The sequence below is a fragment of the Bombina bombina genome, chromosome 3, assembly GCF_027579735.1.
Source record: "Bombina bombina isolate aBomBom1 chromosome 3, aBomBom1.pri, whole genome shotgun sequence".
Lineage (NCBI taxonomy): Eukaryota > Metazoa > Chordata > Amphibia > Anura > Bombinatoridae > Bombina > Bombina bombina.
In genome coordinates, this window is record NC_069501.1 from 564,676,912 (window position 1) to 564,702,730 (window position 25,819).

Below are 25,819 nucleotides of genomic sequence, written 5' to 3' on the forward strand. Positions count from 1 at the left end.
CCCTTGTCAGCGTAAGCGTGGCTGCTCTGTTTTAGTTACTGAAGAGCATGACGACGCTGATATTAATATCTCTGAAGGGCCCCTAACCCAATCTGAGGGGGCCAGGGAGGTTTTGTCTGAGGGAGAAATTACTGATTCAGGGAACATTCTCAACAGGCTGAACCTGATGTAATTGCATTTAAATTTAAGTTGGAACATCTCCGCATTCTGCTTAAGGAGGTATTATCCACTCTGGATGATTGTGAAAAGTTGGTCATCCCAGAGAAACTATGTAAAATGGACAAGTTCCTAGAGGTGCCGGGGCTCCCAGAAGCTTTTCCTATACCCAAGCGGGTGGCGGACATTGTTAATAAAGAATGGGAAAGGCCCGGTATTCCTTTCGTCCCTCCCCCCAATATTTAAAAAATTGTTTCCTATGGTCGACCCCAGAAAGGACTTATGGCAGACAGTCCCCAAGGTCGAGGGAGCGGTTTCTACTTTAAACAAACGCACCACTATACCCATAGAGGATAGTTGTGCTTTCAAAGATCCTATGGATAAAAAATTAGAAGGTTTGCTTAAAAAGATGTTTGTTCAGCAGGGTTACCTTCTACAACCAATTTCATGCATTGTCCCTGTCACTACAGCCGCATGTTTCTGGTTTGATGAGCTGATAAAGGAGCTCGATAGTGATTCTCCTCCTTATGAGGAGATTATGGACAGAATCAATGCTCTCAAATTGGCTAATTCTTTCACCCTAGACGCCACTTTGCAATTGGCTAGGTTAGCGGCTAAGAATTCTGGGTTTGCTATTGTGGCGCGCAGAGCGCTTTGGTTGAAATCTTGGTCGGCTGATGCGTCTTCCAAGAACAAGCTACTAAACATTCCTTTCAAGGGGAAAACGCTGTTTGGCCCTGACTTGAAAGAGATTATCTCTGATATCACTGGGGGTAAGGGCCACGCCCTTCCTCAGGATCGGCCTTTCAAGGCGAAAAATAGACCTAATTTTCGTCCCTTTCGTAAAAACGGACCAGCCCAAAGTGCTACGTCCTCTAAGCAAGAGGGTAATACTTCTCAAGCCAAGCCAGCTTGGAGACCAATGCAAGGCTGGAACAAGGGAAAGCAGGGCCAAGAAACCTGCCACTGCTACCAAGACAGCATGAAATATTGGCCCCCGATCCGGGACCGGATCTGGTGGGGGGCAGACTCTCTCTCTTCGCTCAGGCTTGGCAAGAGATGTTCTGGATCCTTGGGCGCTAGAAATAGTCTCCCAGGGTTATCTTCTGGAATTCAAGGGACTTCCCCCAAGGGGGAGGTTCCACAGGTCTCAGTTGTCTTCAGACCACATAAAAGGACAGGCGTTCTTACATTGTGTAGAAGACCTGTTAAAAATGGGAGTGATTCATCCTGTTCCACTAAGAGAACAAGGGATGGGGTTCTACTCCAATCTGTTCATAGTTCCCAAAAAAGAGGGAACGTTCAGACCAATCTTAGATCTCAAGATCTTAAACAAGTTTCTCAAGGTTCCATCGTTCAAGATGGAAACCATTCGAACTATTCTTCCTTCCATCCAGGAAGGTCAATTCATGACCACGGTGGATTTAAAGGATGCGTATCTACATATTCCTATCCACAAGGAACATCATCGGTTCCTAAGGTTCGCATTCCTGGACAAACATTACCAGTTCGTGGCGCTTCCTTTCGGATTAGCCACTGCTCCAAGGATTTTCACAAAGGTACTAGGGTCCCTTCTAGCGGTGCTAAGACCAAGGGGCATTGCAGTAGTACCTTACCTGGACGACATTCTGATTCAAGCGTCGTCCCTTCTCAAGCAAAGGCTCACACGGACATCGTCCTGGCCTTTCTCAGATCTCACGGCTGGAAAGTGAACGTGGGAAAAGAGTTCTCTATCCCCGTCAACAAGGGTTCCCTTCTTGGGAACAATTATAGACTCCTTAGAAATGAGGATCTTTCTAACAGAGGCCAGAAAAACAAAACTTCTAGACTCTTGTCGGATACTTCATTCCGTTCCTCTTCCTTCCATAGCTCAGTGCATGGAAGTGATCGGGTTGATGGTAGCGGCAATGGACATAGTTCCTTTGCGCGCATTCATCTAAGACCATTACAACTGTGCATGCTCAGTCAGTGGAATGGGGACTATACAGACTTGTCTCCGAAGATACAAGTAAATCAGAGGACCAGAGACTCACTCCGTTGGTGGCTGTCCCTGGACAATCTGTCACAAGGGATGACGTTCCGCAGACCAGAGTGGGTCATTGTCACGACCGACCGCCAGTCTGATGGGCTGGGGCGCGGTCTGGGGATCCCTGAAAGCTCAGGGTCTTTGGTCTCGGGAAGAATCTCTTCTACCGATAAATATTCTGGAGCTGAGAGCGATATTCAATGCTCTCAAGGCTTGGCCTCAGCTAGCGAGGACCAAGTTCATACGGTTTAAATCAGACAACATGACGACTGTTGCGTACATCAACCATCAGGGGGGAACAAGGAGTTCCCTAGCGATGGAAGAAGTGACCAAAATCATTCTATGGGCGGAGTCTCACTCCTGCCACCTGTCTGCTATCCACATCCCAGGAGTGGAAAATTGGGAAGCGGATTTTCTGAGTCGTCAGACATTGCATCCGGGGGAGTGGGAACTCCATCCGGAAATCTTTGCCCAAGTCACCCAGCGGTGGGGCATTCCAGACATGGATCTAATGGCCTCTCGTCAGAACTGCAAAGTTCCTTGCTACGGGTCCAGATCCAGGGATCCCAAGGCGGCTCTAGTGGATGCACTAGTAGCACCTTGGACCTTCAAACTAGCTTATGTGTTCCCGCCGTTTCCTCTCATCCCCAGGCTGGTAGCCAGGATCAATCAGGAGAGGGCGTCGGTGATCTTGATAGCTCCTGCGTGGCCACGCAGGACTTGGTATGCAGATCTGGTGAATATGTCATCGGCTCCACCTGGAAGCTACCTTTGAGACGAGACCTTCTTGTTCAGGGTCCGTTCGAACATCCGAATCTGGTTTCACTCCAGCTGACTGCTTGGAGATTGAACGCTTGATTCTATCGAAGCGAGGATTCTCAGATTCTGTTATTGATACTCTTGTTCAGGCCAGAAAGCCTGTAACTAGAAAGATTTACCACAAGAATTTGGAAAAAATATATCTGTTGGTGTGAATCTAAAGGATTCCCTTGGGGACAAGGTTAGATTCCTAAGATTTTATCCTTCCTTCAAGACGGATTAGAAAAAGGATTATCTGCAAGTTCCCTGAAGGGACAGATTTCTGCCTTGTCTGTGTTACTTCACAAAAAGCTGGCAGCTGTGCCAGATGTTCAAGCTTTTGTTCAGGCTCTGGTTAGAATTAAGCCTGTTTACAAACCTTTGACTCCTCCTTGGAGTCTCAATTTAGTTCTTTCAGTTCTTCAGGGGGTTCCGTTTGAACCCTTACATTCCGTTGATATTAAGTTATTATCTTGGAAAGTTTTGTTTTTAGTTGCAATTTCTTCTGCTAGAAGAGTTTCAGAATTATCTGCTCTGCAGTGTTCTCCTCCTTATCTGGTGTTCCATGCAGATAAGGTGGTTTTACGTACTAAACCTGGTTTTCTTCCAAAAGTTGTTTCTAACAAAAACATTAACCAGGAGATTATCGTACCTTCTCTGTGTCCGAAACCAGTTTCAACAGAAGGAACGTTTGTTGCACAATTTGGATGTTGTTCGCGCTCTAAAATTCTATTTAGATGCTACAAAGGGATTTTAGACAAACATCTTCCTTGTTTGTTGTTTACTCCGGTAAAAGGAGAGGTCAAAAAGCAACTTCTACCTCTCTCTCCTTTTGGATTAAAAGCATCATCAGATTGGCTTACGAGACTGCAGGACGGCAGCCTCCCGAAAGAATCACAGCTCATTCCACTAGGGCTGTGGCTTCCACATGGGCCTTCAAGAACGAGGCTTCTGTTGATCAGATATGTAGGGCAGCGACTTGGTCTTCACTGCACACTTTTACCAAATTTTACAAGTTTGATACTTTTGCTTCTTCTGAGGCTATTTTTGGGAGAAAGGTTTTGCAAGCCGTGGTGCCTTCCATTAGGTGACCTGATTTGCTCCTCCCTTCATCCGTGTCCTAAAGCTTTGGTATTGGTTCCCACAAGTAAGGATGACGCCGTGGACCGGACACACCTATGTTGGAGAAAACAGAATTTATGTTTACCTGATAAATTACTTTCTCAACGGTGTGTCCGGTCCACGGCCCCGCCTGGTTTTTTTAATCAGGTCTGATATTTTATTTTCTTTAACTACAGTCACCACGGTACCATATGGTTTCTCCTATGCAAATATTCCTCCTTAACGTCGGTCGAATGACTGGGGTAGGCGGAGCCTAGGAGGGATCATGTGACCAGCTTTTGCTGGGCTCTTTGCCATTTCCTGTTGGGGAAGAGAATATCCCACAAGGTAAGGATGACGCCGTGGACCGGACACACCGTTGGAGAAAGTAATTTATCAGGTAAACATAAATTCTGTTTTTAAACCTCCTGTGGTTTTCTCCAGGGTTTTTCCTATTCTGAGGCTATTTCTGATATGATTCTAAGGAATGGAATAAGACAGGTACTTCTTTTTATCCTTCTTCAAGGTTAACAATTGTATCCTTTGCCAGCAAAATCTATAGAGTTTTGGAAAAGATCCCCAAAGTTGATGGGGCTATTTCTACTCTTGCTAAACATTCCACTATTCCTATGGAAGATAGTACTTCCTTTGAGGATCCTTTAGATAAGAAGCTTGAATCTTATCTAAGGAAGGCCTTTTTCTCCAACATAGGTGTGTCCGGTCCACGGCGTCATCCTTACTTGTGGGATATTCTCTTCCCCAACAGGAAATGGCAAAGAGCCCAGCAAAGCTGGTCACATGATCCCTCCTAGGCTCCGCCTTCCCCAGTCATTCTCTTTGCCGTTGTACAGGCAACATCTCCACGGAGATGGCTTAGAGTTTTTTGGTGTTTAAATGTAGTTTTTATTCTTCAATCAAGAGTTTGTTATTTTAAAATAGTGCTGGTATGTACTATTTACTCTGAAACAGAAAAGAGATGAAGATTTCTGTTTGTAAGAGGAAATGATTTTAGCAACCGTTACTAAAATCGATGGCTGTTTCCACACAGGACTGTTGAGAGGAATTAACTTCAGTTGGGGGAAACAGTGAGCAGACTTTTGCTGCTTGAGGTATGACACATTTCTAACAAGACTAGGTAATGCTGGAAGCTGTCATTTTCCCTATGGGATCCGGTAAGCCATTTTATTACATAAGAATAAAGGGCTTCACAAGGGCTTTTAGACTGGTAGACATTTTCTGGGCTAAAACGATTGATATATAAGCATTTTTAATACTTCATAGCTTTGAGGAATTATTTTATTCTTGGGAATTATGTAAAATAACCGGCAGGCACTGTATTGGACACCTTTTTCTCTAGGGGGCTTTCCCTAATCATAGGCAGAGCCTCATTTTCGCGCCTCTATTGCGCAGTTGTTTTTGGGAAGCATGACATGCAGATGCATGTGTGAGGAGCTCAGATACATTTAAAAAGCTTTCTGAAGGCGTCATTTGGTATCGTATTCCCCTTTGGGCTTGGTTGGGTCTCAGCAAAGCAGATACCAGGGACTGTATAGGGTGTTAAATAAAAAAACGGCTCCGGTTCCGTTATTTTAAGAGTTAAAGCTTTCAAATTTGGTGTGCAATACTTTTAAGGCTTTAAGACACTGTGGTGAAATTTTGGTGAATTTTGAACAATTCCTTCATACTTTTTCACATTTGCAGTAATAAAGTGTGTTCAGGTTTAAAATTTAAAGTGACAGTAACGGTTTTATTTTAAAACGTTTTTTGTGCTTTGTTATCAAGTTTATGCCTGTTTTAACATGTCTGAACTATCAGATAGACTGTGTTCTGTATGTGGGGAAGCCAAGTTTCCTTCTCATTTAAATAGATGTGATTTATGTGACACAAAATTTAGAGAAAATGATGCCCAAGATGATTCCTCAAGTGAGGGGAGTAAGCATGGTACTGCATCATCCCCTCCTTCGTCTACGCCAGTCTGCCCACACAGGAGGCCCCTAGTACATCTAGTGCGCCAATACTCCTTACTATGCAACAATTAACGGCTGTAATGGGATAATTCTATCAAAAACATTTTAGCCAAAATGCCCACTTATCAGCGAAAGCGCGACTGCTCTGTTTTAGAAATACTGAAGAGCATGAGGACGCTGATGATATTGGTTCTGAAGTGCCCCTACACCAGTCTGAGGGGGCCAGGGAGGTTTTGTCTGAGGGAGAAATTTCAGATTCAGGGAAAATTTCTCAACAAGCTGAACCTGATGTGATTACATTCAAATTTAAATTGGAACATCTCCGCGCTCTGCTTAAGGAGGTGTTATCTACTCTGGATGATTGTGAGAATTTGGTCATTCCAGAGAAATTATGTAAGATGGACAAGTTCCTAGAGGTCCCGGGGCCCCCCGAAGCTTTTCCTATACCCAAGCGGGTGGCGGACATTGTAAACAAAGAATGGGAAAGGCCCGGCATACCTTTCGTCCCTCCCCCTATATTTAAGAAATTGTTTCCTATGGTCGACCCCAGAAAGGACTTATGGCAGACAGTCCCCAAGGTCGAGGGGGCGGTTTCTACTCTAAACAAACGCACCACTATACCCATAGAAGATAGTTGTGCTTTCAAAGATCCTATGGATAAAAAATTAGAGGGTTTGCTTAAAAAGATGTTTGTTCAGCAAGGTTACCTTCTACAACCAATTTCATGCATTGTTCCTGTCACTACAGCAGCGTGTTTCTGGTTCGATGAACTAGAAAAGGCGCTCAATAAAGATTCTTCTTATGAGGAGATTTTGGACAGAATTCATGCTCTCAAATTGGCTAACTCTTTCACCTTAGACGCCACTTTGCAATTGGCTAGATTAGCGGCGAAAAATTCTGGGGTTTGCTATTGTGGCGCGCAGAGCGCTTTGGCTAAAATCTTGGTCAGCGGATGCGTCTTCCAAGAACAAATTGCTTAACATTCCTTTCAAGGGGAAAACGCTGTTTGGCCCTGACTTGAAAGAGATTATTTCTGATATCACTGGGGGCAAGGGCCACGCCCTTCCTCAGGATAGGTCTTTCAAGGCTAAAAATAAACCAAATTTCGTCCCTTTCGCAGAAACGGACCAGCCCCAAGTGCTACATCCTCTAAGCAAGAGGGTAATACTTCTCAAGCCAAGCCAGCCTGGAGGCCAATGCAAGGCTGGAACAAAGGTAAGCAGGCCAAGAAACCTGCCACTGCTACCAAGACAGCATGAGATGTTGGCCCCCGATCCAGGACCGGATCTGGTGGGGGGCAGACTCTCTCTCTTCGCTCAGGCTTGGGCAAGAGATGTTCTGGATCCTTGGGCGCTGGAAATAGTCTCCCAAGGTTATCTTCTGGAATTCAAGGGGCTTCCCCCAAGGGGGAGGTTCCACAGGTCTCAATTGTCTTCAGACCACATAAAAAAACAGGCATTCTTACATTGTGTAGAAGACCTGTTAAAAAATGGGAGTGATTCATCCTGTTCCATTAGGAGAACAAGGGATGGGGTTCTACTCCAATCTGTTCATAGTTCCCAAAAAAAAGAGGGAACATTCAGACCAATCTTAGATCTCAAGATCCTAAACAAGTTTCTCAAGGTTCCATCGTTCAAAATGGAAACCATTCGAACAATTCTTCCTTCCATCCAGGAAGGTCAATTCATGACCACGGTGGATTTAAAGGATGCGTATCTACATATTCCTATCCACAAGGAACATCACGGTTCCTAAGGTTCGCCTTTCTGGACAAGCATTACCAGTTTGTGGCACTTCCATTCGGATTAGCCACTGCTCCAAGAGTTTTCACAAAGGTACTGGGGTCCCTTCTAGCGGTGCTAAGACAAGGGGCATTGCAGTAGTACCTTACTTGGACGACATTCTGATTCAAGCGTCGTCCCTTCCACAAGCAAAGGCTCATACGGACATTGTCCTGGCCTTTCTCAGATCTCACGGGTGGAAAGTGAACGTAGGAAAAAGTTCTCTATCTCCGTCAACAAGAGTTCCCTTCTTGGGAACAATAATAGACTCCTTAGAAATGAGGATTTTTCTGACAGAGGCCAGAAAATCAAAACTTCTAAACTCTTGGTCAAGTACTTCATTCTGTTCCTCTTCCTTCCATAGCGCAGTGCATGGAAGTAATAGGTTTGATGGTCCGCAGGCAATGGACATAGTTCCTTTTGCGCGAATTCATCTGAGACCATTACAACTGTGCATGCTCAGTCAGTGGAATGGGGATTATACAGACTTGTCTCCGACGATACAAGTAGATCAGAGGACCAGGAGGATTCACGTCCGTTGGTGGCTGTCCCTGGACAACCTGTCACAGGGGATGAGCTTCCGCAGACCAGAGTGGGTCATTGTCACGACCGACGCCAGTCTGGTGGGCTGGGGCGCGGTCTGGGGACTCCTGAAAGCTCAGGGTTTTTGGTCTCGGGAAGAATCTCTTCTCCCGATAAATATTCTGGAACTGGAGAGCGATATTCAATGCTCTCAAGGCTTGGCCTCAGCTAGCAAAGGCCAAATTCATACGGTTTCAATCGGACAACATGACGACTGTTGCGTACAATCAACCATCAGGGGGAACAAGGAGTTCCCTGGCGATGGAGAGAAGTGACCAAAATCATTCAATGGCGGAGGACTCACTCCTGCCACTTGTCTGCAATCCACATCCCAGGAGTGGAAAATTGGAAGCGGATTTTCTGAGTCGTCAGACATTTCATCCGGGGGAGTGGGAACTCCATCCTTAAATCTTTGCCCAAATTACTCAGTTGTGGGGCATTCCAGACATGGATCTGATGGCCTCTCGTCAGAACTTCAAGGTTCCTTGCTACGAGTCCAGATCCAGGGATCCCAAGGCGACTCTAGTAGATGCACTAGTAGCACCTTGGACCTTCAACTAGCTTATGTATTCCCACCGTTTCCTCTCATCCCCAGGCTGGTAGCCAGGATCAATCAGGAGAGGGCATCGGTGATCTTGATAGCTCCTGCGTTGCCACGCAGGACTTGGTATGCAGACCTGGTGAATATGTCATCGGCTCCACCATGGAAGCTACCTTTGAGACGGGACCTTCTTGTTCAAGGTCCGTTCGAACATCCGAATCTGGTCTCACTCCAACTGACTGCTTGGAGATTGAACGTTTGATTTTATCAAAGCGAGGGTTCTCAGATTCTGTCATTGATACTCTTGTTCAGGCCAGAAAGCCTGTAACTAGAAAAATCTACCATAAAATATGGAAAAAATATATCTGTTGGTGTGAATCTAAAGGATTCCCTTGGGACAAGATAAAAATTCCTAAGATTCTATCCTTTCTTCAAGAAGGTTTGGAGAAAGGATTATCTGCATGTTCTTTGAAGGGACAGATTTCTGCTTTGTCTGTGTTACTTCACAAAAAGCTGGCAGCTGTGCCAGATGTTCAAGCCTTTTGTTCAGGCTCTGGTTAGAATCAAGCCTGTTTACAAACCTTTGACTCCTCCTTGGAGTCTCAATTTAGTTCTTTCAGTTCTTCAGGGGGTTCCGTTTGAACCCTTACATTCCGTTGATATTAAGTTATTATCTTGGAAAGTTTTGTTTTTGGTTGCAATTTCTTCTGCTAGAAGAGTTTCAGAGTTATCTGCTCTGCAGTGTTCTCCTCCTTATCTGGTGTTCCATGCAGATAAGGTGGTTTTGCGTACTAAACCTGGTTTTCTTCCGAAAGTTGTTTCTAACAAAAACATTAACCAGGAGATAGTCGTGCCTTCTTTGTGTCCGAATCCAGTTTCAAAGAAGGAACGTTTGTTGCACAATTTGGATGTAGTTCGTGCTCTAAAATTCTATTTAAGATGCTACAAAGGATTTTAGACAAACATCTTCCTTGTTTGTTGTTTATTCTGGTAAAAGGAGAGGTCAAAAAGCAACTTCTACCTCTCTCTCTTTTTGGCTTAAAAGCATCATCAGATTGGCTTACGAGACTGCCGGACGGCAGCCTCCTGAAAGAATCACAGCTCATCCACTAGGGCCGTGGCTTCCACATGGGCCTTCAAGAACGAGGCTTCTGTTGATCAGATATGTAAGGCAGCGACTTGGTCTTCACTGCACACTTTTACTAAATTTTACAAATTTGATACTTTTGCTTCTTCTGAGGCTATTTTTGGGAGGAAGGTTTTGCAAGCCGTGGTGCCTTCCATCTAGGTGACCTGATTTGCTCCCTCCCTTCATCCGTGTCCTAAAGCTTTGGTATTGGTTCCCACAAGTAAGGATGACGCCGTGGACCGGACACACCTATGTTGGAGAAAACAGAATTTATGTTTACCTGATAAATTACTTTCTCCAACGGTGTGGTCCGGTCCACGGCCCGCCCTGGTTTTTTAATCAGGTCTGATAATTTATTTTCTTTAACTACAGTCACCACGGTATCATATGATTTCTCCTATGCAAATATTCCTCCTTTTACGTCGGTCGAATGACTGGGAAGGCGGAGCCTAGGAGGGATCATGTGACCAGCTTTGCTGGGCTCTTTGCCATTTCCTGTTGGGGAAGAGAATATCCCACAAGTAAGGATGACGCCGTGGACCGGACACACCGTTGGAGAAAGTAATTTATCAGGTAAACATAAATTCTGTTTTTTCAGGTCATCTTCTCAGACCTACAATTTCTTTGGCTGATGTTGCGGTGGCATCAACTTTCTGGTTGGAGAATTTAGTGCAACATGAATTGGATTCTGACATATCTAGCATTATTCGCTTACTACAACATGCTATTCATTTTATTTGTGATGTTAGATCCATGTCTTTAGCTATATTAGCTAGAAGAGCTTTGTGGCTTAAATCTTAGAATGCTGATATGACATCTAAATCTAGATTACTATCTCTTTCTTTCCAAGGTAATAATTTATTTGGTTTTCAGTTGGATTCTATTATTTCAACTGTTACTGGGGGAAAGGGAGTTTTTTTCTGCCTCAGGATAAAAAACCTAAGGGTAAATCTAAGGCTTCTAACCGTTTTCGTTCCTTTCGTCAGAATAAGGAACAAAAACTCAATCCTCCCCCCAAGGAATCTGCCTCCAATTGGAAGCCTTCCTCAAATTGGAATAAATCCAAGCCTTTTAGGAAACCAAAGTCAGCCCCTAAGTCTGCATGAAGGTGCGGTCCTCATTCCAGCTCAGCTGGTAGGGGGCAGATTAAGGTTTTTCAAGGATATTTGGATAAATTCTGTTCAAAATCAATGGATTCAGAGCATTGTCTCTCTAGGCTATCGAATAGGATTCAGAGTAAGACCTCCTGTGAGAAGATTTTTTTCTCTCATGTATCCCAGTAGATCCAGTAAAAGCTCAGGCTTTCCTGAAGTATGTTTCAGACCTGGAGTCTTCAGGGGTAATCATGCCAGTTCCTCTTCTGGAACAAGGTTTGGGGTTTTATTCAAATCTATTTCATTGTCCCAAAGAAGGAAAATTTATTCAGACCAGTTTTGGATCTGAAAATTTTGAATCGTTATGTAAGAGTACCAACTTTCAAGTTGGTGACTATAAGGACTATTCTGCCTTTTGTTCAGCGAGGACATTATATGTCCACAATAGACTTGCAGGATGCATACCTTCATATTCCGATTCATCCAGAACATTATCAGTTTCTGAGATTCTCTTTTCTAGACAAGCATTACCAATTTGTTGCTTTTCCATTTGGCCTAGCAACCGCTTCAAGAATCTTTTCAAGGGTTCTGGGTGCCCTACTCTCTGTAATCAGAGAACAGGGTATTGCGGTGTTTCCTTATTTGGACGTTATCTTGGTACTAGCTCAGTCTTTACATACTGCAGAATCTCACACGATTCAACTAGTGTTGTTTCTTCGGAAACATGGTTGAAGGATCAATTTACCAAAAAGTTTCTTGATTCCTCAGACAAGGGTCACCTTTTTAGGCTTCCAGATAGATTCAGTGTCCATGACTCTGTCTCTAACAGACAAGAGACGTTTAAAATTGGTTGCAGCCTGCCGGCACCTTCTGTCTCAGTCATTCCCTTTAGTGGCTATGTGCATGGAAGTTTTAGGTCTCATGACTGCAGCATCGGACGCGATCCCCTTTGCTCGTTTTCACATGAGACCTCTTCAGCTTTGTATGCTGAATCAATGGTGCAGGGATTATACAAAGATATCACAATTAATATCCTTAAATCCCAATGTACGACACACTCTGACATGGTGGATAGATCACCATCGTTTAGTTCAAGGGGCTTCTTTTGTTCGTCCAACCTGGACTGTGATCACAACAGATGCGAGTCTTTCAGGTTGGGGAGCTGTTTGAGGATCTCTGACAGCACAAGGGGTTTGGAAATTTCAAGAGGCGAAATTTCCAATAAATATTTTAGAACTCTGTGCAATTCTCAGAGCTCTTCAGTTTTGGCCTCTGTTAAGAGAGAACCGTTCATTTGTTTTCAGACAGACATTTTCACATCAGTGGCATATGTCAATCATCGGGGTGGGACTCACAGTCCCCACGCTATGAAGAAGTATCTCGAATACTTGTTTGGGCGGAATCCAGCTCCTATCTAATCTCTGCGGTGCATATCCCAGGTGTAGACATTTGGGAAGCGGATTATCTCAGCCGCCAGACTTTACATCCAGGGGAGTGGTCTCTCCATCCAGATGTTTTTTCTCAGATTGTTCAGATATGGGGTCTTCCAGAGATACATCTCATGGTCTCTCATCTAAACAAGAAAATTCCCACATACCTATCCAGGTCCAGGGATGTTCAGGCGGAAGCAGTGGATGTTCTGATACTTTCTTGGTGTTTTCATCCTGCTTATATCTTCCCGCCTCTAGTTCTCCTTCCAAGAGTGATTTCCAAAAATCATCATGGAACAATCATTTGTATTGCTGGTAGCGCCAGCATGGCCCCACAGGTTTTGGTATGCGGAACTGGTTCGGATGTCCAGTTGCCTGCCTTGGCCACTTCTGTTACGGCCAGACCTACTATCTCATGGTCCTTTTTTCCATCAGGATCTCAAATCTTTAAATTTGAAGGTATGGAAATTGAACGCTTAGTACTAAGTCATAGAGGTTTCTCTGACTCAGTGATTGATGCTATGTTTCAAGCTCGTAAATCAGTCTCTAGGAAGATTTATTATAGAGTTTGGAAGACTTACATTTCATGGTGTTCTTCTCATAAATTCTCCTGGCATTCTTTTAGAATTCCTAGAATTTTTTCAGTTTCTTCAGGATGGTTTGGATAAGGTTTTGTCTGCAAGTTCCTTGAAAGGACAAATCTCCGCTCTTTCTGTTTTATTTCACAGAAAGATTGCTATACTTCCTGATATACACTGTTTTGTACAGGCTTTAGTTCGTATTAAGCCTGTCATTAAATCAATTTCTCCTCCTTGGAGTCTTAATTTGGTTCTGAAGGCTTTACAGGCTTCTCCAGTTGAGCTTATGCATTCTTTGGACATTTAACTACTTTCTTGGAAAGTGTTGTTCTTTTTGGCTATCTCTTCTGCTAGAAGAGTTTCTGAGCTATCTGCTTTTTCTAATGAATCTTTCTGATTTTTCATCAGGATAAGGCGGTTTTGCAGACTTCATTTGAATTTTTACTTCAGGTTGTGAATTCTAACAACATTAGTAGAGAAATTGTTGTCTCTTCCTTGTGTCCTAATCCTAGGAATCCTTTGGAAAGATCCTTACATTCTTTGGATGTGGTGAGAGCTTTGAAATATTATGTTAAAGCTTTTTGATTCATTAAGCTTATTTGGAGTCGGGTCAAGCCCCGCCTCAGAGAATTATAACTCATTCTACTAGATCAGTCTCCACTTTGTGGGCTTTTAAGAATGAAGCTTCAGTTGATCAGATTTGCAAAGCAGCGACTTGGTCCTCTTTGCATACATTTACTAAATTCTACCGTTTTTATGTATTTGCTTCTTCGGAAGCAGTTTTTGGTAGAAAAGTTCTTCAGGCAGCTGTTTCAGTTTGATTCTTCTGCTTCTGATTTAAGTTTTTTTCTTTCAAAAATGAAAATAAACTATTTTGTTTGGGTTGTGGATTAATTTTTTCAGCTGTATATGGCTGTTTTTATTTTATTCCCTCTCTCTTTAGTGACTCTTGAGTGGAAGACTCCACATCTTGGGTATTGATATCCCATATGTCACTAGCTCATGGACTCTTGCCAATTACATGAAAGAAAACATCATTTATGTAAGAACTTACCTGATAAATTCATTTATTTCATATTGGCAAGAGTCCATGAGGCCCACCCTTTTTATGGTGGTTATGATTTTTTGTATAAAGCACAATTATTTCCAAATTTCCTTTGTTGATGCTTTCTACTCCTTTCTTTATCACCCCACTGCTTGGCTATTCGTTAAACTGAATTGTGGGTGTGCTGAGGGGTGTATTTATAGGCATTTTGAGGTTTGGGAAACTTTGCCCCTCCTGGTAGGATTGTATATCCCATATGTCACTAGCTCATGGACTCTTGCCAATATGAAAGAAATTAATTTATCAGGTAAGTTCTTACATAAATTATGTTTTTTTATAGACTATTATTTTAAAGAAATATAACCATAGACAAGCGCCCTGTATAAAAGTTCACAGAATAGCAAAGGATACGTGGGTGATGTAGTAGCCTGGATAAGTGCAAATCAATAGCCGTAGTTGCTGCCGCTCATGAAACACACAGCTCTGGATGAGGCTAAGTGAAAAAAAAACCTGGTAGAAAGGCGCAGTTTTATTAAAAAAAATTGGTTTTATTAAAAAAATTTTGAACACTCACACTTTCCAACCTCAAACAAATATGAGGTATGATAAAAGCCACAAAACATGTAATGTTCCACAGTGTTCCTGTGTCTCTAGACAGGTGGGCATATAAAAAACAAACAGTCCGCCAAAAACCGAACCAGCTGCTCCGATATTAGCCGGCTACAGGTACAGCTGCTCAGTGTGGCGTCAAGAGGGTGAACTAATTTCCAGACTCTTACAAAAAAAATTATCAGTAATAATATGCAATTTATTTTTTGTAACTTCTTTCTCCTCTCTTAATCATATATGCTACTCTTTTATTTCTTTGTTTTTATTTTTATACAAATATAGAAGTGTTTGTTGCTCTAACATATTTTTATAAAGATAATCTCTGTATAGAGCATCTTTTCATAAAGCTTATATTCTTTTTGTCCAGGGAGGGAGCCCATTATTATTGAAGAGAAGCCTATGTCTTGCAGCAAAAGAGAAAACTAAGAAACAGATTTCCCTTTAATGTATGTACATGGTTATGGTGTGTAATTAAGGCAGAAGACAAAAGTGTCAGACCATTTCTTTGCTTTATCTCCTGGAAATTTTACTATTTTTATGGTTTTAACATTTGACTCAAGTATTTTTACTCATTTTTTTTATGTACTCTCAAAATCCTCGGTCATAAATTATAAGCGCAATGATTTTAAGTATAATCTTTACCTCAAATCGTTCACTGGTTGGTATTGATTAGCAAGAAAGTTAGTATTGAAATGGAGCAAAGGCTGTGATAGCATTGATAGGAAAAGGAGTACTGGAGAGAGATGGATACTTTACAGCAATAGTTTTTTTCCTCTTGCAAGCTTCATGTCATTTTTATGTCTTTCATAGGTTTATTCAGTTAAAACTAGAAAGAGCAACCCCTGCAGAAAGACAGCTGGTGTTCAACGAGATCTTGCAGGCCGCCTACCAGCTCATGGTTGATGTATTTGGGAACTACGTCATACAGAAGTTTTTTGAGGTAAGACTTTAATGTTAATATCTGTCTTTCTTATTTCTGTAAACGATAACATTTCTCTAGCATTTATACAAATAAAATATGTGCACTGTTTTTGACTTTTAAAGATGTGAATTAGATCAATCAAATAAAATCATAGAATAGACCCTTTTAAAAATAGACCATTTTAAAATTAAAAAGATGAGCACATAATATGGACATTAATTTGAAAATGTGCATGAATGCAGTGATTATTATTATTTATTATTTTTTTTTCAGATATTTATTATTTGTAATGGAGATTGGATATTTTAGGGGTTAATTTCAGAGGAAAAATATTGCTTTCGGGGTTTGTTGTAAGGCATTGTGGCTGTATATTGTTTAAAGACCAGTCAACACAGTAGATTTGCATAATCAACAAATGAAGGATAACAAGAAAATAGCACTTAATCTGAACTTCAAATGAGTAGATTTTTTTTTTTCTGACAATTTAAAAGTTATGTCTATTTCCACTCCCCTGTACATGTAACAGCCATCAGTCAATCACAAATGCATACACGTACCATGTGACAGCCATCAGCCAATCACAAATGCATACACGTTTATTCTGTGAATTCTTGCACATGCTCAATAGGAGTTGGTGACTCAAAGTTTAAATATAAAAAAAACTGCACGTTTTGTTAATGCAAGTAAATTGAAAGTTGTTTAACCCCTTAACGTCACAAGTCTTACAGGGTACGTCTTGCACAAAACTGGTCTTTAAAGACCAGCGACGTACCCTGTACAACGTTAGGGGTTTAAAGCGGCATCCTGCAATAACATTTTCCCCCATCTGATGCAGAGAGAGCTACTCTGTGGCCCTCTCTGCACCGGGCATCGATGTCCACAATCGGTGGGTGGGAGCAGACGTGGGAGGCGGGTGGGCGGCCATCGATGAAGTCCAGAAGAGTGAGGGGGCGGGATGGGGTTGTCGGGAGCGCGCACGGATGCACGCGAGTGCATGGGGGGCGGCGGGCGCGCGTGTGCACGGGGATGGAGCGGGTGGGAACCGCTACACTACAGAAAATTTTGGATCAATAAGTGGGATAAAGCGGGGGGGAAGCAATAAAAAATTATGCAAGGGATCTGGGAGGGGGGGGTGAGGGTAGGAAGCTACACTACAGGAAAAAAAAATTTAATTAAAAAAATATATATATTTTATGCTAAACTGGGTACTAGCAGACGCTCCCAGTAAGGTAGATGGGGAGGGTTAGAGAGCTGTTTGGGGGGTATCAGGGAGGTTGGGGGCTAAGGGCAGATCCTACACAGCAGCATATGTAAATATGATATAATTTTTTATTTAAAAAAAAAATATATATATATCTTGTTTTAGTACTGGCAGACTTTTTGCCAGTACTTAAGATGGCGAGGACAATTGTGGGATGGGGGAAGGAAGAGAGCTCTTTGGGAGGGATCAGGGGGTGTGATGTGTCACGTGGGAGGCTGATCTCTACACTAAAGCTAAAATTAACCCTGCAAGCTCCCTATAAGCTACCTAATTAACCCCTGCACTGCTGGGCATAATACATCTGTGGTGCGCAGCGGCATTTAGCAGCCTTCTAATTACCAAAAAGCAACGCCAAAGCCATATATGTCTGCTATTTCTGAACAAAGGTGATCCCAGAGAAACATTTACAACCATTTATGCCATAATTGCACAAATTGTTTGTAAATAATTTCAGTGAGAAACCTAAAATTGTGAAAAAATTTGTTTTTTTTATTATTATTTGATCGCATTTGGCGGTGAAATGGTGGCATGAAATATACCAAGATGGGCCTAGATCAATACTTGGGGTTGTCTACTTACACTAAAGCTAAAATTAACCCTAGACGCTCCCTACATGCTCCCTAATTAACCCCTTCACTGCTGGGCATAATACATGTGTGATGCGCAGTGGCATTTAGCGGCCTTCTAATTACCAAAAAGCAACGCCAAAGCCATATATGTCTGCTATTTCTGAAAAAAAGGGGATCCAGAGAAACATTTACAACCATTTATGCCATAATTGCACAAGTTGTTTGTAAATAATTTCAGTGAGGAACCTAAAGTTTGTGAAAAAATTTGTGAAAAAGTGAACGATTTTTTTGATTTGATCGTATTTGGCCGTGAAATGGTGGCATGAAATATACCAAAATGGGTCTAGATCAATACTTTGGGATGTCTTCTAAAAAAAAATATGTACATATCAAGGGATATTCAGGGATTCCTGAAAGATATCAGTGTCCCAATGTAACTAGCGCTAATTTTGAAAAAATGTGGTTTAGAAATAGCAAAGTGCTACTTGTATTTATTGCCCTATAACTTGCAAAAAAAAGCAAAGAACATGTAAACATTGAATATTTCTAAACTTAGGATAAAATTTAGAAACTATTTAGCATGGGTGTTTCTTTCATGTAATGGCAAGAGTCCTTGAGCTAGTGACGTATGGGATATACATTCCTACCAGGAGGGGCAAAGTTTCCCAAACCTCAAAATGCCTATAAATACACCCCTCACCACACCCACAATTCAGTTTTACAAACTTTGCCTCCTGTGGAGGTGGTGAAGTAAGTTTGTGCTAGATTTCTACGTTAATATGCGCTTCTCAGCTTGCTGAAGCCCAGTTCCTCTCAGAGTGCAGTGAATGACAGAGGATGTGAAGGGAGTGTTACCTATTGAATACAATGGTCATCCTAACTGGGATCTATTTCATAGGTTCTCTGTTATCGGTCGTAGAGATTCATCTCCTACCTCCCTTTTCAGATCAACGATATACTCTTATATATCATTACCTCTACTGATTCTCGTTTCAGTACTGGTTTGGTTATCTACTTTATGTAGATGAGTGTCTTTTGGTAAGTATGTTTTCTTTTATTTAAGACACTCTAAGCTATGGTTTGGCACTTTATATGTAAAGTTCTAAATATATGTTTTGTACTTATATTTACCATGATTCAGGTTAATCAGTATATTTCCTTCTTGCAGACTGTCAGTTTCATTTTGGGAAATGCATTTAAAAAAAAAAAAAAAAAATTCTTACCTGAAATTTTCAAATTGACTCTCTTTTCTAAATTGCGGGCTGATAGGCTCGCGGGAGTGCAAAATGCTATAATTTATTGCGTCTTTTTTGGCGCGAGAATTACGTTTGTTGACGTATTTTCGTCATTTCCGGCGTCTTAGTTGGCGCCAAGAGTTTTCACGTAGTTGCGTCATCAGAACGCTCATGTTTGTTGCAGACTTTCTTGGCGCCAAAAAATATTTTGTCAGTTGGTAGGGCGTCATACTTGGCGCCAGATTTTTGACATTATTTAAGTCTTTATTTCATTTTGCTTCTGGTTTCCAGAGGCTTATTTTGTTTGCATTTTTTCCCATTCCTGAAACTGTCATATAAGGAAATTGATAATTTTGCTTTATATGTTATTTTTTCTATTACATATTGCAAGATGTCTCAATCTGACCCTGTCTCAGAATCTACTATTGGAATCCTGCTGCCTGATGTCGGTTCTACCAAAGCTAAGTGCATTTGTTGTAAACTTGTGGTAACTGTTCCTCCGGCTGTAGTTTGTGTTAGTTGTCATGATAAACTTTTAAATGCAGACAATATTTCTCTTGCAAGGTGTATCCAGTCCACGGATTCATCCTTTACTTGTGGGATATTCTCATTCCCTACAGGAAGTGGCAAAGAGAGTACACACAGCAGAGCTGTCCATATAGCTCCCCCTCTAGCTCCACCCCCCAGTCATTCTCTTTGCCGGCTCTAAGCACTAGGGTCTCTCTCGGGAGTGTAAAGTGAATGTGGTGTTAGAATTGCTGCAGCTGCTTTCTGGTTTGAGGCGCTGGAAGACTCGCTCCAGATGGAGACCTCATATGAGGAAATTATGGATAGAATTAAGGCTCTAAAGCTAGCTAATTCGTTTATCACTGACGCCAGCTTCCAAATAGCTAAGTTAGCGGCGAAAAATTCAGGTTTCGCCATTTTGGCGCGCAGTGGCGCTATGGCTAACGTCCTGGTCGTCCGATGTGTCGTCTAAATCCAAGCTTTTGAACATTCCTTCAAAGGGAAGACCCTCTTCGGGCCTGAATTGAAAGATATTATTTCAGATATCACCGAGGGAAAAGGCCATGCTCTTCCCTCATGACAAAGCCTTTAAGACAAAGAACAAAGAGGCACCTGGAAACCTTACCAGGGCTGGAATAAGGGTAAACAGGCCAAAAAGCTTGCAGCTGCCACCAAGACAGCATGAAGGGGTAGCCCCCGATCCGGGACCGGATCTAGTAGGGGGCAGACTCTCTCTTTGCTCATGCCTGGGGCAAGAGATGTACACGATCCTTGGGCATTAGAGATTGTAGCCCAGGGATACCTTCTAGAATTCAAGGACTCTCCTCCAAGGGGAAGGTTCCACATTTCTCGTCTGTCTACAGATCAGTCAAAGAAAGAGGCGTTTTTTACGCTGTGTAGAAGATCTACATACAATGGGAGTGATCCACCCAGTTCCAATTGCAGAACAAGGACTGGGGGTTTTACTCAAACCTGTTTTGTGGTTCCCAAAAAAAGAAGGAACTTTCAGACAAATCCTGGATCTCAAAATTCTAAACAAATTCCTCAGAGTCCCATCATTCAAGATGGAGACCATTCGGACAATCTTACCAATGATCCAGGAGGGTCAATATTTGACTACCGTGGATCTAAAGGATGCATATCTGCACATTCTATCCACAAAGATCATCACCAGTTTCTCAGGTTCGCCTTTCTGGACAAGCATTTTCAGTTTGTGGCTCTTCCTTTCGGGTTGGCCACTGCTCCCAGAATTTTCACAAAGGTGCTAGGGTCCCTCCTGGCGGTTCTAAGACCGCGGGGCATAGCAGTGGCGCCTTACCTAGACGACATCTTAATTCAGGCGTCGACTTTCCAAAGAACCAAGTCTCACACAGAGATTGTATTGGCCTTTCTGAGGTCTCACGGGTGGAAGGTGAACATCAAAAAGAGTTCTCTCTCCCCCTCACAAGAGTTCCATTCTAGGAACCCTGATAGACTCGGTAGAAATGAAAATATTTCTGACGGAGGTCAGAAAGCTAAAACTCTTAACTACTTGCCGAGCTCTTTATTCCATTCCTCGGCCATCTGTGGCTCAGTGCATGGAGACAATCAGACTAATGGTAGCGGCAATAGACATAGTCCCTTTTGCTCGGATACACCTCAGACCACTGCAACTATGCATGCTCAAACAGTGGAATGGGGATTATGCAGATTTGTCTCCTCAAATTCAGTTGGACCAGGAGACCAGAGATTCTCTTCTCTGGTGGTTGTCTCAGGGAATATGTTTCCGCAGGCCAGAGTGGATCATTGTAACGACCGACGCCAGTCTGTTAGGCTGGGGTGCGGTCTGGGACTCCCTGAAAGCTCAGGGCTTATGGTCTCGGGAAGAAACTCTTCTCCCGATAAACATTCTGGAACTGAGGGCGATATTCAACGCTCTTCAGGCATGGCCTCAACTAGCTGCGGCCAAATTCATCAGATTTCAGTCGGACAACATCACGACTGTAGCTTACGTTAATCATCAGGGGGGGAACAAAGAGTTCCCTAGCGATGACAGAAGTAACCAAAATAATTAGGTGGGCGGAGGATCACTCCTGCCATCTATCAGCAATTCACATCCCAGGCGTAGACAACTGGGAGGCGGATTTTCTAAGTCGTCAGACTTTTCACCCGGGGGAGTGGGAACTCCATCCGGAGGTATTTGCCCAGCTGACTCGGCTATGGGGGCACTCCAGAGTTGGATCTGATGGCGTCCCTTCAGAACACCAAACTTCCTCTCTATGGGTCCAGGTCCCGGGATCCCAAGGCGGTATTGATAGATGCTCTAGCAGCGCCTTGGTCCTTCAATCTGGCTTATGTTTTTCCACCGTTTCCTCTCCTCCCGCGTCTGGTTGCCAGAATCAAGCAGGAGAAGGCTTTGGTGATTCTGATAGCACCTGCGTGGCCACGCAGGACTTGGTATGCAGACCTAGTGGACATGTCATCTGTCCCACCATGGACATTGCCAATGAGGCAGGATCTTCTGATACAGGGTCCGTTCAAGCATCCAAATTTAGTTTCTCTACGTCTGACTGCTTGGAGATTGAACGCTTAATTCTATCAAAGCGTGGGTTCTCTGAGTCAGTTATAGATACTCTGATTCAGGCTAGAAAGCCTGTCACCAGGAAAATCTACCATAAGATATGGCGGAAATATCTTTGTTGGTGTGAATCCAAGGGTTACTCATGGAGTAAGGTTAGGATTCCCAGGATATTGTTTTTTCTCCAAGAAGGATTGGAGAAAGGATTGTCAGCTAGTTCCTTAAAAGGACAAATATCTGCTTTGTCTATCCTGTTACACAAGCGTCTGGCAGAGGTACCAGACGTTCAAGCGTTTGCTCAGGCTGTAGTCAGAATCAAGCCTGTCTAAAAAAATGTGGCTCCGCCATGGAGTTTGATTCTAATTCTTTCAGTTCTTCAAGGGGTTCCGTTTGAACCTTTACATTCCATAGACATTAAGTTGTTATCTTGGAAAGTTTTGTTTTTGATAGCTATCTCTTCTGCTAGAAGAGTTTCAGAATTATCTGCCTTACAGTGTGATTCACCTTACCTGGTGTTCCACGCAGATAAGGTAGTTTTGCGTACCAAGCCTGGTTTTCTTCCTAAAGTTGTTTCTAACAAGAATATTAACCAGGAAATAGGTGTTCCTTCTCTGTGTCCTAATCCATCTTCGAAGAAGGAACGTCTATTACACAATCTTGATGTAGTTTGTGCTTTAAATTTCTATTTACAAGCAACTAAGGATTTCAGACAAACATCTTCCTTGTTTGTTATCTATTCTGGTAAGAGGAGAGGTCAGAAAGCAACTGCTACCTCTCTTTCCTTTTGGCTGAAAAGCATCATCCGTTTGGCCTATGAGACTGCTGGCCAGCAGCCTCCTGAAAGAATTACTGCTCATTCTACTAGAGCAGTGGCTTCCACATGGGGTTTCAAAAATGAGGCTTCTGTTGAACAGATTTGTAAGGCAGCGACTTGGTCTTCACTGCATACTTTTGCCAAATTTTACAAATTCGATTCTTTGGCTTCTTCGGAGACTATTTTTGGGGGAGAGGTTTTGCAAGCAGTGGTGCCTTCCGTTTAAGGTACCTGTCTTGTTCCCTCCCTTCATCCGTGTCCTAAAGCTTTGGTATTGGTATCCCACAAGTAAAGGATGAATCCGTGGACTGGATACACCTTGCAAGAGAAAACAGAATTTATGCTTACCTGATAAATTACTTTCTCTTGCGGTGTATCCAGTCCACGGCCCGCCCTGGCATTTAAGTCGGGTAAAAAATTTTTGTGTAAACTACAGTCACCACTGCACCCTATGGTTTCTCCTTTTTCTTCCTAACCTTTGGTCGAATGACGGGGGTGGAGCTAGAGGGGGAGCTATATGGACAGCTCTGCTGTGTGCTCTCTTTGCCACTTCCTGTAGGGAATGAGAATATCCCACAAGTAAAGGATGAATCCGTGAACTGGATACACCGCAAGAGAAAGTAATTTATCATGTAAGCATAAATTCTGTTTTCCATTAGTAATAATCCATTACCTGTTGTTGTTCCTTCAACATCTAATGCTCAGGATATTCCTGTTAATGTGAGAGAATTTGTTTCTAATTCCATTCAGAAGGCTTTGTCTGTCATGCCACCTTCTAATAAACGTAAAAGGTCTTTTAAAACTTCTCATAAAATTGATGAATTTTTTAAATGACCGACAGCATTCTGATTTATCTATCTCTGATGAGGATCTATCTCGTTCAGAAGATTCTGCCTCAGATATTGACACTGACAAATCTTCATACTTATTTAAAAATGGAGTATGTTCGTTCCTTATTAAAGGAGGTGTTGATTGCATTAGATATGGAGGAGACTAGTCCTCTTGATATTAAAACCAGTAAACGTTTAAATTCAGTTTTTAAACCTCACATAGTTTTTCCCGAGGTTTTTCCAGTTCCTGATGCTATTTCAGATGTAATTTCTAGGGAATGGAATAGACCGGGTACTTCTTTTACTCCTTCAAGGTTTAAGGAACTGTATCCTTTGCCGTCTGATAGATTGGAGTTTTGGGAAAAGATCCCCAAAGTTGATGGGGCCATCTCTACTCTTGCTAAACGTACTTCTTTTAAAGATCCTTTAGATAGGAAACTTGAATCTTATCTTAGGAAGGCTTATTTATGTTTTGGTCATCTTCTTAGGCCTGCTATTTCTTTGGCTGATGTTGCTGCTGCTTCAACTTTTTGGTTGGAAACTTTAGCACAACAAGTACCAGATCATAATGTGTATAACATTGTTAAGCTAATTCAACATGCTAATAATTTCATTTGTGATGCCATTTTTTATATCATTAGAATTGATGTCAGATGTATGTCTTTAGCTATATTAGCTAGAAGAGCTTTATGGCTTAAAGGACCAGTCAACACATTAGATTTGCATAATCAACAAATGCAAGATAACAAGACAATGCAATAGCACTTAGTCTGAACTTCAAATGAGTAGTAGATTTTTTAATAACAAATTTCAAAGTTATGTTTATTTCCACTCCCCTTGTACCATGTGATAGCAATCAGCCAATCACAAATGCATATACGTATAGTCTGTGAATTCTTGCACATGCTCAGTAGGATCTGGTGACTCAAAAATTGTAAATATAAAAGACTGTGCACATTTTTTTTAATGGAAGTAAATTGGAAAGTTGTTTAAAATTACATACTGTATCTGAATCATGAAAATTTAATTTAACCTGAGTGTCCCTTTTAAATCTTGGAATGCTGATATGACTTCTAAATCAACGTTGTTATCTCTCTCTTTCCAAGGTAGTAAATTATTTGGTTCTCAGTTGGATTCTATTATTTCAACTGTTACTGGAGGGAAGGGAGCTTTTTTGTCTCAGGATAAAAAAATCTAAGGGTAAATTTAAGGCTGCTAGCCGTTTTCGTTCCTTTCGTCAAAATAAGGAACAGAAACCTGACCCTTCCCCTAAGGGAACGGTTTCCAATTGGAAGCCTTCTCCAGTCTGGACTAAATCCAAGCCATTTAAAAGATCTAAATAAGCCCCTAGTCCATTATTCTGTGCAGGAGTCTGTTAGCAGGAGGAGCCTGCAATTTGCATCATCAGTGCTGAGTTCACATTGCTTTATTGTGATGGGATTTCACTGATACTCACATGATTTCAAAGTAAACTTGCTTAAAGGGACAGTATACTATAACATTGTTTTTCCCTTAATGTGTTTTCAGTTACTTTTTTTTACAAGCTGCATAGTATAAAATGTATGAGATTTGTTTTCTAAGGTTAATTTGTGTATATGAATTAGCTGATTTTGTGTTTTAAAGCCACAACCTAATAAAATGGGTTGAGCTTGTAGGTATAATCAGGTCTCATTACTTAATCACATTTTGTAAATATACCTGCTTCTTTATCTTATATCTGTCCATAAACTAATCACCAATACTTGGAGAGAACAATGGAAAATTAACATTTCTCCAACATAGGTGTGTCCGGTCCACGGCGTCATCCTTACTTGTGGGATATTCTCTTCCCCAACAGGAAATGGCAAAGAGCCCAGCAAAGCTGGTCACATGATCCCTCCTAGGCTCCGCCTTCCCCAGTCATTCTCTTTGCCGTTGTACAGGCAACATCTCCACGGAGATGGCTTAGAGTATTTTAGTGTTTAACTGTAGTTTTTATTATTCAATCAAGAGTTTGTTATTTTAAAATAGTGCTGGTATGTACTATTTACTCTGAAACAGAAAAGAGATGAAGATTTCTGTTTGTAAGAGGAAAATGATTTTAGCAACCGTTACTAAAATAGATGGCTGTTCCACACAGGACTGTTGAGAGGAATTAACTTCAGTTGGGGGAACAGTGAGCAGACTTTTGCTGCTTGAGGTATGACACATTCTAACAAGACGATGTAATGCTGGAAGCTGTCATTTTCCCTATGGGATCCGGTAAGCCATTTTATTACAGACAGTAAATAAGGGCTTCACAAGGGCT

The 25,819-nt window shown here is 42.0% G+C and overlaps 1 protein-coding gene across 8 annotated transcripts in view; it reads left to right on the top strand.

Annotated features, from left to right (window-relative positions):
• The window catches only part of PUM1 (pumilio RNA binding family member 1), a 604,766-nt gene that overhangs the window by 394,107 nt on the left and 184,840 nt on the right, over positions 1-25,819 (top strand). For all 8 annotated transcript variants that reach the window (XM_053707107.1, XM_053707108.1, XM_053707106.1 and 5 more), the window contains exon 16: positions 15,648-15,777. In XM_053707107.1, coding sequence (XP_053563082.1) covers positions 15,648-15,777 — 130 coding nt within the window. The remainder of the gene's footprint in view (positions 1-15,647; positions 15,778-25,819) is intronic.